Source organism: Notothenia rossii (assembly GCF_949606895.1).
Source record: "Notothenia rossii genome assembly, chromosome: 8".
Classification (NCBI taxonomy): Eukaryota; Metazoa; Chordata; class Actinopteri; order Perciformes; family Nototheniidae; genus Notothenia; species Notothenia rossii.
Genome location: NC_136906.1, coordinates 7,517,979 through 7,533,382, shown reverse-complemented (window position 1 = coordinate 7,533,382; position 15,404 = coordinate 7,517,979). Strand labels below are relative to the sequence as shown.

At 40.3% G+C, this 15,404-nt stretch overlaps 1 protein-coding gene across 2 annotated transcripts; it reads right to left on the bottom strand.

Annotated features, from left to right (window-relative positions):
• Positions 1-9,189: 9,189 nt before the first annotated feature.
• tmem150b (transmembrane protein 150B) lies at positions 9,190-15,348 on the bottom strand. Of its 2 annotated transcripts, XM_079644480.1 has the most exons (7): positions 14,890-15,348; positions 14,511-14,622; positions 13,482-13,541; positions 13,320-13,387; positions 12,841-12,968; positions 12,107-12,284; positions 9,190-9,570 (listed from the first exon to the last, which is right to left on the bottom strand). In XM_079644480.1, exons 2-7 carry the CDS (start codon positions 14,573-14,575, stop codon positions 9,350-9,352), a joined length of 720 nt encoding a protein of 239 aa, XP_079500606.1. In that variant the 5' UTR covers positions 14,576-14,622; positions 14,890-15,348; the 3' UTR covers positions 9,190-9,349. The 2 variants fall into 2 exon arrangements, with proteins under 2 accessions (XP_079500606.1, XP_079500605.1); XM_079644479.1 differs by lacking the exon at positions 14,890-15,348 and having other exon boundaries at positions 14,511-14,853.
• Positions 15,349-15,404: the final 56 nt, after the last annotated feature.

The following is a 15,404-nucleotide window of genomic DNA, read 5'->3' as shown; positions in this document are numbered from 1 at the left end:
TGATGCCCAGAAGCTAAACATTGATCCATACATCTATGCTGCGCTTTTAAAAATGGTCAGAACCATTTTTAAGGTAGCTAACGGTGGGGTATGTAATCTTGGAGAAACCAGCTTGAGTGCACTAGAATTTACACAGAAGTACAAAAGCGGAAAAAATCTGCCTCTTCCTTCAGACTTCCTTACAGAGCCCCTCCTCCAACACCCACAAAAACGCACATGACCAATGAGGGCACCAGATAAGTTTATGCACAGATGGAAGGCTGACAGGCAGGTAGGCCATCCAGTTATTTTAGCCGGGCCGGCTCAGATGATTGGTCGTGCTTTTTACAGCGCCACGGCTTCCAGAGATGACATTTTTTTATGGATTTATTGTCAAAGCATTTAATATATTCATTGCTATCAGGATGTTAAGAGCATTCCATGGAATATAACAAAAAGTGTTTCTGAAATGAATTACATACCCCACCATGGAGTTAAAGTTAAATGGTGTAGTCTATATTAAAATATATATTTTTTAAATAGATTCTTGTTCACACAGTTGTTTTAGTTGTATGAAAGCTATGCTAAGTTAAGGTGTTAATGGGGATTTTGGAAAGTAAAGTGCAAATATGAGCAGCTGGTTAGCTTAGCATAACACACTGAAAACAAGGGGTAAACAGCTAGTCTATCTAGGGTACGTCGCTTTGGATAAAAGTCTCAGCTAAATCCAAGGTAATGTTATATCAACCCACAAAATAATCAATCAATCAATGTTTATTTATATAGCCCAATATCACAAATGTTACATTTGTCTCAGTGGACTTCACAGTGTGTACATAATATCAGTATGACAATACGACACCCTCTGTCCTTAGACCCTCACATCGTACAAGGAAAAACTTCCAGAGAAAACCCACAGTTTAAAGGGGAACATGGGAGAAACCTCAGGGAGAGCAACAGAGGAGGGATCCCTCTCCCAGGACGGACAGACGTGCAATAATCCCCGACTAGCCAGCAGCTGAGTCTTATTGTCACTCAGGCAAACAAAAACCAAATTGTCCTTGTAACACAATAATATCTGACTGAAATACAAATATATAGCATCTTCATTAGTGAGCTTGAGAGATGCTAGGGTGCAGATTTGGATACCGTTGGATAGAGTCAGGCTAGCTATCTCCCAGTTGTTTTTAGTTTTGTTATGCTATAAGCTAACGGGCTGCTGGCAGTAGCTTCATGTTTCTTGTAAAAATAGAAGAGATGTACGGTCTTATTTACTTCATGTCGGAAAGAAAGGGAATAAACATATTTTCCAAAAATGTGCTCTTTGTAATTACCCACTTTTTTCAAAAATGTTTCCTAAAAGTCTGACCTCAGGTCAATCCAGAGAGTGAGGCATTGATATGTGCATACTTTAATATTCATAGATAAAGAATTTCTCAATTAGAGAGAAAAGTTTTTATGTGGGAAAAACCATGTAAAAAACAATATCATTCATAACAATCTAGTAATTTACATAATTAAAAACATGTCTGAAGGGCAACTTCACTTAAATCTGACATGTGTGTGTTGTTGGTGACACATCACTGTGAGTGTGTGAGTGTGAGTGTGAATAAATGGCCAGTGGCTCTGCATCAGTGCACACGCATGTAAGTGGGAGGGGAGCCATGTCCATGTGCTTTTTTCCCTCGCTCGTTAAAAGCAAATGTTCCCCCCACCATCTCCCTCCCCCAACACTCCCCCTCCTCCCCTCCTCCTTCTTCCCCTGGCCCTCTGTCTTGTGTGATCAACAATAGTCTATTCTGTGCCGTCCCGTGCGAGTGGAGACACACCCAAAGCCAAGGCCACGGTGCGAGGGGAGATTGTTGGGCGGGGGCCAAGAGAGCGGGACACTGGCTCGTTTCTCGTCTGGGAGCGTGGATCCCGCCTCCAAGAGGGAAGAGGAGGTCGCTTTGGCAACACCAGTGCTCAGTTAATGTGGTGATTTCCAAACCAGGGGTAGTTCTGGAGTTGCAAAGATTACATGGAAGGATTTGGGACTTGCTAAACCCATTGAGTTAGTGGTAACACCTGAACCATGTGTTCAGGGTGCATGGAAATTAGTTAGCAAGCTAGCAGAAACAATTAAAGCCTTTTTTCAACTCAAATCAGTTTTGGGAGCATATCCTGATTGTATGCAGGTGGATTTTGGACAGCTTGGACAACATAGTAACACTTGAATTTTTGCAGATCAGATTTCGACAATGTGACTTTTTTTTAGATCATCAGCGTGTCTGATTTCACACGCCCCACATGACACATTTTAAACAATTTCCATTATGTCTGCATAGAGAAGAACTGCAAAAGGACATACATGAAGGTGCCATGAGTACATCGACAAACCATGTAACAGGGACAAGTCTTCACAATCAAAACCTTAGTATAGACCATGCGTCCGCGTCATGTTCTCCAGCAAAGCTGTGTGGTGGCCAACGTCTGTGCTTTTCGACAGCAATCTCTGGTTGGTGATGTCTGGACACACATATCAAATCTGATCACTTTGAAATAAGACTGTGGACAGTTGCCATTGCAGCTAGATGGTTGAAATGAGCTAGCTAGTTAGCTAAAAAGAAGTTATGAGTGATGAGTAAATAGTCAAAAATTAAAGAGTAATAGATAAACAGATAGTAAGCTAATGGATAAGAATGAAAAAGGCTAAAATGAGCTAACAAACCATTAAAATAGCAAAAAGAAAATTGCTAAAAGTAGCAAAGAAATAAAAGATTGTAATATTCAGGTGGTAATATTACAAATGCAAATAGAACTGTTGTAAACACTGACAGTTCTATTTGATGCAAAAATTATCGGGACAATATCTGTATTCATACAATTAATAGCATAAAAGAAATCCAGCACCACTCCGCCCATAGTTATTAATCTAATCTTCTGTGTTTCTCACCTCCTGTCTGGTTCTTGGAGCCCCAAAAGTCCCCACCTCTTCACACACACACACACACACACACTGGCCACAATGCAGTCTCTGATATGTGCAGGGCCACATGCTGAAGGTCGTTCTATCGACCCGTTATTCTCTATCATGACAATCTGTCCCTAAGTGCCACAGCTGGAGCCCCCACTCACTCCGCTGCCTCCTCTGATAAGACCAGACCCTTCATTGTTTGATAACGTAAATATGACACACCAACACACCATCCCTGTCTGCACCAGCCGGCCTAATTATATAATTATCCCTTGTCTGATTGTGCCCGTGCAGCTGAGACGAGGGAGGGTCTTTTGTGTGGCCGGAGGAATGTGGTGCGCTTGGCATTTTTCAGCGAAAGGGCAGCTTTCTGGAAGACGCTGCCAAAGGAGCGGAGAGGAGGGTGAGATCACGGCTGCTGGTGCCCACTCTTCTCTCTTTTCAGTCTCTATCACTCAGTCCATCTTTCTGTTGCATGTCTCAAGGTCTTTATATCTCTCGGGATCTGGCTCTGTCACTTCTGGACAATTCCCTCTTTTTTCTGGGCCTGTCAATCTCATCCTGACTCTTTCCACCCCCCTTACCTCAACCATTCCCCCTAATAGTCTAGTTGCCAGCTGTGGGAACCCGGAAATGTTGAGTATCCCAAAGTTTTATGTTAAAAATCTAGAACACAGGTTCCCAGCACATAGAAACTGCCGGATGCTAACTTGCATATGTTGGGCAATGTGCACATTTAGCATGAGTTGCGTTAATTAAAGGGTTAGGGTCAGGGATTTGGTAGAATGTTTGAAAAGTGTTTTTGGAGATTATTGAGGATGTTGACATTTTCAGGATCAATTATGGCAGTTTTAACCAGAAAGTGGCCATATTTGTACTCTCTGTACCATGAGTAGTGTTGCGATAACTTGCAAACATAGGATAGCACAAGATGAAAATGTTTATCTCTACTTTGGACAATTTGTTTTCAAATAGAAAGCAATCTGTCCAATCCAAATGATCCAGAGTCCCCTAAAACTTTAAAATGTACCTTAATTTCATCCAAATCAACTCACCGGGAGTCCAAATATGGCCTTTTTTCTGGTTAAAACTGCGATTTTAGATACAGAAACGGATTCAGCATCCTCAATAACCCCCAAATCCACTCCAAATGTGTCCAAATCTGCCAATCACTTTTTGTAACCATTGTCCACACAGGCTATAATGCTAATTAAAGCTAATGAGTGCAACTTATGCAAGTTTTGCAAATTGCCCAGCAAGTTAGCATCCGGCAGTTTCTATGTGCTGGAGACCCCTACTAGACTGCACATTTCTTACATAAAACGTTGGGGTACTCAACTTTTCGAGGTTCCCAATAGGAATATGAGCTGGCTAACAGGCTTAAAGCTTCAACTCCATGTTCCCTCTCCAAGTCTTCAAGTTTGGCAGATCCAGCTGTCTTGCAGATAACGTGGCCTTTCGAGAGGGAATGCGCAGGATTTGGGTCTCGGATGATAAGAGCGGACGGACTGTCTCAGAGAAGCCGTGTCTGATGATAGTGAATGTGGAGGCGAGCGCTCCGCCGCGTGTTAGGAAAGCATTGCCATTGTTTCTGTTAGCTAGCTGTTGAGGGGATAAGAGATACTGGAGCACGAGCAGGTGTTAGCAGAGATTACAGCATGCGCCTAGAAAGCATGCACCTCTTTCTTGAATCAAAGTCAAAACCAACAAGGCGGGCGTCACATTAACTCGTACACTACAATAGAAAAACCAGACGTTTTTTTCTGACATTTACATGAAGGGCCTCCCAGTCTTTGCACGTCGTCGCTACAGGTGATTCTATGAGCTTTATTACTTTATTGCCTTTTATGCTCACTAATGAAAACAGCAGGGGGAAGGGTATTTTGGCACCAAAGCTTTGCCAATGAATTCCTCTGTGTGAGCTGCTGTGTAATTCAAGAAGACATTGTCATTCCAGCAGACCCAGCACAAAGAGCACTTTCCAAAAGAATAATTAGGTTAAGCTTCAACTTTTCCTAAATGCATGTCTAGTTTTTGTAGTACAGGTGAAACAGCCAGTGGTGGAAAGTACATTTACTTAAGTACACATTTTAGGTACGTGAGTATTTTCATTTTATAATACTTGTACTCTACATTTTGGAAGCCAATTTTGTGTTTTTTACTCCACTACATGTATTTATTTAAGATGTATTTACTAGAAATACCTTCAGATTTTGATACACAATACTTACAATAGGAATTTTTTTTTAAATATGATTATTTGGTATAGATTAAATTATATTTCAGCAACTAACCTAACCCTAACCAGTAACAACATTCATGAAGGAGTTGACAGAATATGTATTAGCAGCAGTGGTGTAGTGGGGATTTTTTTACTGGGGGACGACGCTATTTTCACACACACACACCTTGCGTTTTGAAGACTGATAAATCCAAAATGGATGAACAGACTTTATAGCCCAGTTTCCCAGCTTTGCAGTCTATCCACGGGTTGGGTATGCCTCTTGTTTCCTCCGCCACATCTCCTCCGTCCATACCTCTGGGAAAGGTGAGCTTGAGCTAGCCAGGGGAACGTTGCTAGCGCAGCTAACGGTAACGTTAGTGCTAGCATTATCCACGTCTTTAGGCGGCTCTTCTGATGATGTAGTACTATAGTAGCAGTATTTACAATGAATGTGGTATTAGTAATTTTAGACGATTAAAAAGTACTTTATTCCACCACTAACATCAGCAACCTGAAGTCCATGTTGCCAGGGGCGCCGCCAGGGATTTTGGGCCCCATGAAAATATATCACATTGGGCCCCACCACCAGGCACAGGCCACTTTGTTTATAAATTACCTCGAGGGCCGTACCAAATGGTCTAGCGGTCTGTATACGGCCCAGGAGCCGAAGGTTCCCCACCCCTGCTTTAATATAATAACATTAGTATTAATATCATAACCAAAATGTCGGTGATTAACATTTAGTTTACCTAATACCGACTCACTCAACGCTTCATACTGTCCATCCTCCAAATAGACTAAAAGCAGTTTTTTGTTTTGTATAGATCATGTGGGAAAATACTGTGTTTGAAATGTATAATTAAAATGAGATGTTAGCTTTTTGTTTTGAAAAAATCTGCCCCTTACTTCAGACTTCCTTACAGAGCCCCTCCTCCAACACACACAAACACGCACATGACCAATGAGGGCACAAGATAAGTTTGTGCACAGATGGAAGGCTGACAGGCAGGTAGGCCATCCAGTTATTGTAGCCGGGCCGGCTCAGATGATTGGTCGTGCTTTTTACAGTACCACGGCGTCCACAGATGAAATGTTTGTATGTATTTTTTGTCAAAGCATTTAATGTGTTCATTGCTATAGGGATGTTAAGAGCATTCCATGGAATATAACAAAAAGTGTTTCTGAAGTGAATGACCTACCCTACCTTTAAATGTCATCTAAAAGAGCAGTGAAATGAAAAACCTCTGAATTTTCTGTTAATATATTAGCAGTACTTAATGTCAGTTTAGTAAAAACAAAACATTAGCTAACAGAATAATTTCCACCACTCATGGACCACACCTTTTTTTGTGAAAAACTGGGTGACATACTTTCGCCCTTTAGTCCCTCTCTCTTGTCTTTCTCTCCTTTTCTGAGCCTGACTTTTTTGAGACGTTGAGACATGTTACAGCACAAGTACGTAGGCTAAGTACTAGCATCCCTCCTCACATGCTTTCACACTCTGCAAGTGCCGGTGCCGCACCGCGTTTGGAGGCAGGACCAAACCATTACATGTAAATAGAAGGGGGTGTACAGAGGCTTTGGATAATTAACTTTTGGAAGAAAATAAGTTAAATGAATCGTAAGTTTAGTGAGTACTTTATCAATATAACGTTCTATTAATGTTAATTATTGAGGATTGATGAAAGGTTACTTACATTTTTTTTTCGTAATGTTCTGAACATTTTGGGGCCCCCGTCAGTCACGGGCCCTTAGAATCGTCCTAACTTTTCACCCTTACGGCGCCCCTGCATGTTGCCAATCAGCTGTAGAGTTAGAGATTACAAATTCATCAGAGACCTGAGACAGCATTGTTAAACTGTTAGTAGAAGATCTGCGTGCCGTGTGCAGCAGGAACGCTGGTAACCAATAGCACTTGAGAAATTCCCACAGAATTCCAATCTGCCAGTCTGATCCCCCCTCTGGTGATCACCCAGCGTGGAGTATGTGAAAGAATGCTGTCGTGACAGAGCAGGACACCGGGGCCCAGTATTCCCAGATCAAGCATCCTCAAATGCCCTCAGAGGTTTATTTTTTTAATGACATACAAGAGTGAAAATCGGATCACGACGTACGACCAAAGACGGTGCTCAGAGACCCCGAGATAGTGTTTAGATAAACAGAGACGCTGGATGCCAAGAGTCGGACCTATCCCACTTTCGGCATGCCTGAGAGGGCTCCATTGTCTTGCCCAGCTCAAACAGCCCTGACTAATTGTGATGAATGTTCAACCTCTGTCTAAACGAGGGGAATCTTCCAAAAAAACATGCAGGCACGGGGCCAGGAGCATTTTCCCATCAGTGAGACAATCAGCCAGCGTCGGGTCGCTACACAGCGCCGCTGCTGGTCAGGGCACTTTGAGAGAAAGGGAATCTTTAAAGTGCAGGTAGGATTTTATTTTGAAGTGCCATGCTGTTTGGTTGAGCTTTTTCCGATCAAAAATTGTTTTATTGCATTTCGACAATACATAAACAGTGTTTGTCCTTTAGAGATGGAAAGCCAAATATAGGCTATGCATACAAATGAGACAGTGGTCTACTGATTGTATGTACAAAGACAAAAAATATTGACAAAGACACAAAAAAAACCCACACAAAACAATAACAACGACTAAAGGAATCCCCAACTGTACATTCACTGCCAGTGAGCCTCATACACACAATTATTTATCAGGAACATTGATTAATGTGTGTAATACATATGCGTATAAAACATGCAGCAAATACCTATACCTATATTGTTGAGCTTTTTAAGTAAGTTTGGCAAAGCCCTTCAAAATAAAAGCCCCCTCCATGTATCTTATAGTGGGTTCTCACCATGCATTATGTCATTGGGAAACTTTTTTTTCTTTTCTCTTGCTAACAAAACCTTTCCTGCTCACCCTCCGTTCCCCTTCTCTATTCCCCTTCCTCTATTGTCCGAACCAGCTGACAGGTGGAGAGGGAGGCCAGACCTTTCCTGGTATTCACTGTCTATGAATATCTAAATGCATGTCACATTTTAAAGATGAACACATGTTTAAGGCTGGGAAGCACCAACAAGGATGACGTTTTTTTTACTCCTACTTTAGGATACATTAGGTTGCAACAAACTAGCAAACATTTGAGAACGATTAAATGCTAACTTATTTTAAACCTTAAATGTAGTCTTTAATCTTAATTAAGGCTTAGTTTAATTATGTTGGAGCAAAACTTTAAACTCCAATTTTACACTTGAGGGGGTACAACTCAATACAGTGGGTTTAATCAGATTAGTTAGTAATTGTGTGGAGCTCTGGTGAATTTTAAATTATGGATTCACTGATTTTAAACCTAAACTCTGATTAGAACTATTGTTAGATTAAATTAATCCTTGTTGGGTTACAGGGATACGTTTAAAGTAATATTAGAGATTACATATGCATGAGTGATTGATATGTGGATAAATTGCTCATATGGTTCCAGTTTGAAGGTGATTAATGAATAAATGTCAGAACACTGTGCAGAGGGAAGAATAGCTGAATGGTGCCACCGTGTGTTCGTATACATGTATTGCAGTATTGTCCACTTGTATACACTTTACATGCAACTACCACTTTTTATTTAAAGCTTTGTCAATTAATCTGCAACTAGTTTAACACATTTTTCAAGCAATTACTATTTGGAAGGATTCTCTGCTGTTGTGCGTAATTTGAGCAAATTAAATCACGAGATCCAAGACATTTGATGAAATCCTGATGAGTTTTAATATTATTATTATTATTACTATTTATTTTATCTAAAGGGGCAAACAATGAATTAGGTAACTGTAAAAAAATTAAAATAAATAGTAGAAAGATAATGCGTTCTTCACAATTCCCACATGCTGATCTGAGAATGGCTAGACGACACTAAAAGGAAAGGTAGTAAAAGCTGTAAACACTTGAGACATCATATAACATAACATTTAGTTAAAGGTTATAACGCAGCTTTTCTTTAGAAATTCAAATATACAGATAACAAACATATGCAGATCAATATGTTGACAGACCTTTATTGCACGTTCTTACTTTAACTTCTTATGTTTATAGAATATTATATACGGTATGGTAATATCAGATACTCTATAAAGGAATTCAATGTATACATTATGACGGAAGATTGCTGTTTTTGAACCACATGCACTTATATACGTTATTGTACTTGTGTGTTTTCAGTTTGAAATGTATCTAAAACAAAACTATTGACCACTACTGAGGCATTCCCAGGAGATGGTTTCTGTATAGTGAGGTGAAGGCAGTCGATGTGTCTGAACTCAGCTGCGAAAAGGCCGAACAGACCAAAGGACAGCATGACCAGAACCCACTCACACACCGCAGCCCCCGAGGGAGAGCCTGTGTTGTGGAGAACCACCACTGAAGAAGAGAGGAGTCAAGGAGTGTGACACTAAAGAAATGCATGACGTAAAGTATTGAACAGTGATTTAAAGATCCCCTATTATACTGTTTCTCATCAATATATTATAGGTCTCAGATATATACAAAACATGTCTCTGAAGTGTTTGGCTCCAAACACCAAACAGATCATTGCAGCATTACCCATAATCCCCTCTGTTTCAGCCCTGTTTCCAAAGTGCTGATTCTCTGTCTGTTACTTTAGATGAAAATAAGGAGCCCCTCCCCACGCCCCTCTGAGAGAGATTTGGTTAATTTCCCCGTACTTTTCCCGTTTGATTCCGATAGTGCCTGGAATTTTGCGTTCTAACCAAAAAGAGAACTTAGTTCATGAGAACTTTTACCCCCATTTTTAGTGCCTGCTAGAGAGGTGGTACTTTCCTGGGGAGAAAAAAGTACCAACTTCTGATTGGCTGGGCGAATTGCAAACCACGCCCTGTAAAACTCTGAAAAGTTTTGTGAAGCCACCATTGTATTTGCTGGCATTAACATTATTAGCATTAGCCCCGCGAACCAACGGAGAGAGAATAACTTATGGCGATACAAAAAGAAAACATGGGAGCGGTGGAGATGAGGAGGTGTCGGCGTTCTGGCGATTTACTTGGAAGGTTTCAGTAGAAGCTGCTGGGAGTCCCAGCAGCTTCTACTGAAACCAGTCCCTAACTCCGGGGACTACCGGCCGGGTGGCAGTATACGCCGTGAAGTGGTTTGCGGCCTGCCAGTAAACCCAAAGCAGAAGAAGAAGAAGTGACGTCAGCGGCTTCATTTGCGTAGTCTTCCCTCAGGGAACTTATTCCGGTGTGAACGCGATCGGCTCATATATGTCATTCACACCAACGCAACTCTGGTTCAAGCTCCGTGCTAGAGCTTTTCAGGTTCAGAACCGGTTCTTCGGTTTAGCTCCTGCTCTTTTCACACCGCCCAGAGTCCGACTGGTGCTGCGTCATTGCGTCATCGTTTGCGTCATGACGTAACCGTTTGCGTGCCTGCTTCATAAAGCCAAACCGCGCGGAAACCCCTCACAGCTGACACCGACAACAACAACAATGGCCGATTGTGCTCCAGCTTCCTCTGTACCTCTTCGGAAGACCAGATTCCCAGTAGGTAGCTGGTCTCTTCAGTGGACCACTGCTGCTTGTTAATTCACCAAGCAAGGGGTTACCTTGCTTGGTGATTTGTTAACGGTTACAAAAGCCAAAACATCGTTATGACATCATAAAGTGGCCAAAATCAAATCAGCTCATTTTCAGACAGGTTTTTATGTAAATGGATCAAGACAAAAAGTATTTTTTCCTGAAGCTTTCAGAATCTATTTACACAGAGGGGACACGTGTTTATGTATAAAAGACATGAAAAGGTGGATTTCGCATAATAGGTGACCTTTAAAACATTTAAAATGTGAATTTGCCACAAAGGATCATTGACTAAATCTTCCTGTTTCTGAGCAATGAGATCTAGTTCATGTTTGTGTTCTCAGCCTCTCTTCCTCTTGTGTGTGTTTCCTGTTCTGGTTTGTGGTTGTATGGGCGACATCAATATGAAGGACCTTTTTAAAATAGAAACTGTACATGTCTCGCTTTATACAGCGCCATTCAACCTTAGTTAAATCTGTCCTGCAAGTACAGTTTTATTTTTAAACAAATAAATACAGCTACTAATTTGAGATTGATTTAGGTGTGGCAACGACATATATTGAAAAAGTAAGTTTAAGATAAATGGATTAAATAGAAAAAAACATAATTTATAAACAGTTAAAATAACCTAAAAAGTAATGGACACACTTTTTAAAAGGTATGGTTACCTTTATGGATAAATCATTCAATAGTTAGCTTCAAATTAGTAAATTATTGTTTTATAACTAAAAATAATGTTTGTTAAAGGTTGAAATAGATAGCTTAACATCATGAATTTTGATTAAACTAAAGCTCATTCATTTTAAATTAGCATAAATGAACACCTTTGGACTGACTGGGTTACAGATAAACACTTTAAGCTCAACATAACTTAGATTTTATTTACTCCAGCACCGGACACTTCTTACGCTGCGATGGACAGTCTTGCACTAATGTAGAATGTACATTCTCAAAGATATTGAAGTGACTGTTATTTTTGTATATATTGATTGTTGTGCTTTTATTTAAGTCTTAATGTGTTCATATGTATAAATGTGTCTGTTGATATTTATATATAGGATATATATATTTACATACATATTTTTATATATATTTGTTTTTGTATTCGAGATTGTGGGAAACGGTATTTCGATCTCTCTGTCTGCACACAAACTGAAAAATTGACAATAAAGTTGACTTTGACTTTGAAATAGATAGCTAAACATAATGGACTTTGACGAAAAGTAAGCTCATTAATGTTAAATAAGTATAAACCGACCCCTTTGGACTGACCAGGTTACAGATAAAACCTTTAAACTCAACATAAGTTAGATTTGACATGTACTGAATGTGTTTTCTCTCATGCAGACAGACAGGAAGGATACTCAGGACGACCAGCAGGGTGCAGAGGCTGCAGCAGGCGGCCCGGACCGGCCCGACCCAGCAGCGGTCCTGAGACGGACCGGCCCTGTAGGTCAGGAGCAGCTGCACCCAGAAGTAGGCCAGACCCAGGATGAACGCCAGGAACGCTCCCAGCAGGTGAATGCTCTTTACGGCCGATTGCTGCGAGGCAAAGGCAGAGCGAGGAGAGACTTCAGTCAGCACAGAGGGATTATCAGGGCTTAGATTTGATTTATTTTAACATGTATACACAAATAAATAATAAGAAAAAGAAAAACAAACAAGTGTGCAGTTACTAGAAATCAGTTTAAAGTACAGACCAAGAATATAATTACATTTGCAAGTTAACAAATTCAACAAAAATACAATAAAAGCACATCCACAAACAGAGCAGAGTACAGCTTGCAGTAGATTAACCATATTCAACATTTCCTCACAGGAGTTTATTCTTTTCACTTTAACCTTCCATAGCTTCTGCAATGTCCCCATTTTTTATAAATTCCAAAAACAGTTTCTCAAGAGCCAGACTCAAAGTTAAATTGTTTAGCCAGTGGCCCAGGGAGGGGCAACCAACATGTTTCCAGCACAAAGCGATTGAGCGCCTGGCTTGTAGAAGGCAAAGGTTTCTTTCCGTAACCGATAGCGAACAGTCTTCTGGATAAATGCTTAAAATAAAAGGGCTTAGATTTGATTATTATTTACTTTCATAAGTTGTTACCTGAAAGTTGCCAATGATGGAGATGCCTACAGAGGAGATGAATCCCAGAATAATGGCGGCTATGTTGGCCTTTCCATGATTACCAAAGTCCTTCACCTGCTGGAAACGGATGATGACGATCCACAGGGCTGAGGGAGAGAGGAGAGCAGAAGATGATGAAGAGGATCAGGTGACATATTGGTTCAAGAAAAACATTGTCAACAAACAGTACAACCACTGGTTTACATGTTGGGATAACAAAAGAACCATTACCTCGAAAACCAAATAAAATAACAATTTAAACATTAAAATCAGTTCTACTGCAGGGTCAAGAAGACTAAAGTATGATGAACAGAAATCTAGTAAATAATCAGTATTAAATAAAAGGGAAAGCTCACTTTATACAATCCAAATAAAGTACACAATAAAGGAAGAAAAGATAAATAGCAGCATTAGAGCTTCTGCTAGTCCAGCAATGACATCATTAAATCTATAATTACCTAAAACAGAGCAGATGTTGCACATCTGGGAGAAGAGACAGCTCTGAGGTTTGTACGATCCACACTCACTGACAGGATGTGAGAGAAAAGAAGCATTATTATTAACATTAACTCCTACATTAGGATTCAGGATGACGTTTTACCTTAATTACTTTTACCGACCTGATGTAAGGGAATCCTTCTGTGAGGTTGACTGATCCATTTGATACAGAAACAGCAAACCTAGAGGGAACAAACACACATATTGGGTGTTAGAGAGGAGCATACATTTGACTTCATCATTTTATTTTTTATTTTGCTTGGATGGGGAAAAAAAATAGACTTTGTATTTAGTTATTGGACTTTTAAGCAAGAAACAGACCAATGATGGATCTACTGACAACATCTGTCAGCTTTAGATTATTGTATGTGATATTATTTGTATAAATAATGTTACCAAATGTTATCAAAGTTTAAAAATGTGGAACATTGGTCTTCAACACAGGGCCCATAACCCCCAAGAATGTCCTTGGAGTTACTGCCAGGGGGCCACACCATTATGGTCCGTCTTATAAAATATGTCTGACACACATTACAGTAACATGAATTCAACATAGTATCACCACAACCATGACCACCGTCAATGAGCATAAAGTCATAAATGTGTGAAAATAAATAGAAGGCCAATGGATAGTCGAAATTGAGATAGCTGCGGAAAGACACGGAAGGAAACACACACACCCCCAGACACACACACACACACACCCACCCACCCACCCACCCCCACACACACACACACACACACACACACACACACACACACGGTGTCTGCTGTAACACCTGTTCAGATTTACTAGTGATCAAGTGAGCAGCTAAGTCTTAAAGTGAGCTATAAGTAATGTATAAATGGTACAACTGCTAAAAACTAAATAATGAATACAATTACTTAGTTATAGTGCCAATGGAAACATGTTAAAACAGCTCAACAATGATAGATACCGTTGACATAATAAGCTTAAAGTAATGTTGAAACTAGTATACTGTAATAAAATGGACAGACTTTACATTTGAGCTAAAAGTAATGGCCATTTCATTTGAGTTCTCAAGAAAATAACACTTCCTCTGTAGATCAGTTTGGATAAATGAGATATGATTATTAAGGAAAACCTCAACGACAACAGCACTTATGAAATAAGGAAGCTGAATACTCACACAGTCCAGATGCCCAGAGTGCCAAAGACAGCCTGGCAGATGGGGAGCAACGCCCACAGCCACATGTTGGTGCAGATGGGGGGGAAACACACACACCCACACACACCTCTGCCTTACAAACACAGGTCACAGGTGAAGCCAAACACACATGGAGGATTTAAACTCAGGGAAGCAACAAACCTCCCAAATCAAATACTTGTTCTTGTGTAGAGAAGCTGTGTGAAGGTGCAGCTCTCTGTTGAATCCTCACTCAGAGCTTCATTCCATCATTGGCATTTTTACCATAATGACACTAACAGATGATACACACTGCTGTCCAGATGTTTCACACACACACAGTGAATAAGCCATAGAACATCACTAGGATCACGATGCTTACCTATGTGGTTATTTCAAGAGTTAGCTGTGCAATAAAATGGTCACAGCTAACCAAAATGTTGAGATGTTTCACTCAAACCTCCCCTTTATTCCCTGCATTGCACTACACAGTTAGTTACGGTAAGTTGTTTAGGCGCTGGGTTGAACTTTGAGCCTTTTAGATTTACAACCTCTTGAACTACTTCCTCCCAGGTCTGACAGTGGATTTCCTCGGTTTCAGTTTACCTTTCCGGTAACTGAAAGCAAACCACAAAGTCTAAACACTAAACCACACAGTACAGAGCAAAGAGTGAATGAAGCGCGTCCTCAGCAGCCTGCGGTCTCAGGAGGATCGTTATGAATGTTAAGTAAGGAAGCAACGGATTAATAATCCACTAAAGTATTTACATTTATGTTCATGAAGCGGGAACAAATATGACCATTGGTACCCCGTCAATAAAGATAAAATGAAGTCCTAAAGATAATTTATGAGCACATTAATCACTGTTAGTTATTTTTTTAAATAAAAGCATATGG

Bases quoted from the DNA above. Each gene is read 5' to 3' on its own strand.
- tmem150b (XM_079644480.1), bottom strand. From the start codon at position 14,575: ATGTGGCTGTGGGCGTTGCTCCCCATCTGCCAGGCTGTCTTTGGCACT. The intron at 13,388-13,481 runs GTCGGTAAAAGT...ACATCCTGTCAG, and splicing joins GAAGGATTCCCTTACATCAG to TGAGTGTGGATCGTACAAAC. The intron at 12,969-13,319 runs GTAATTATAGAT...TCTCTCCCTCAG, and splicing joins CAACATCTGCTCTGTTTTAG to CCCTGTGGATCGTCATCATC.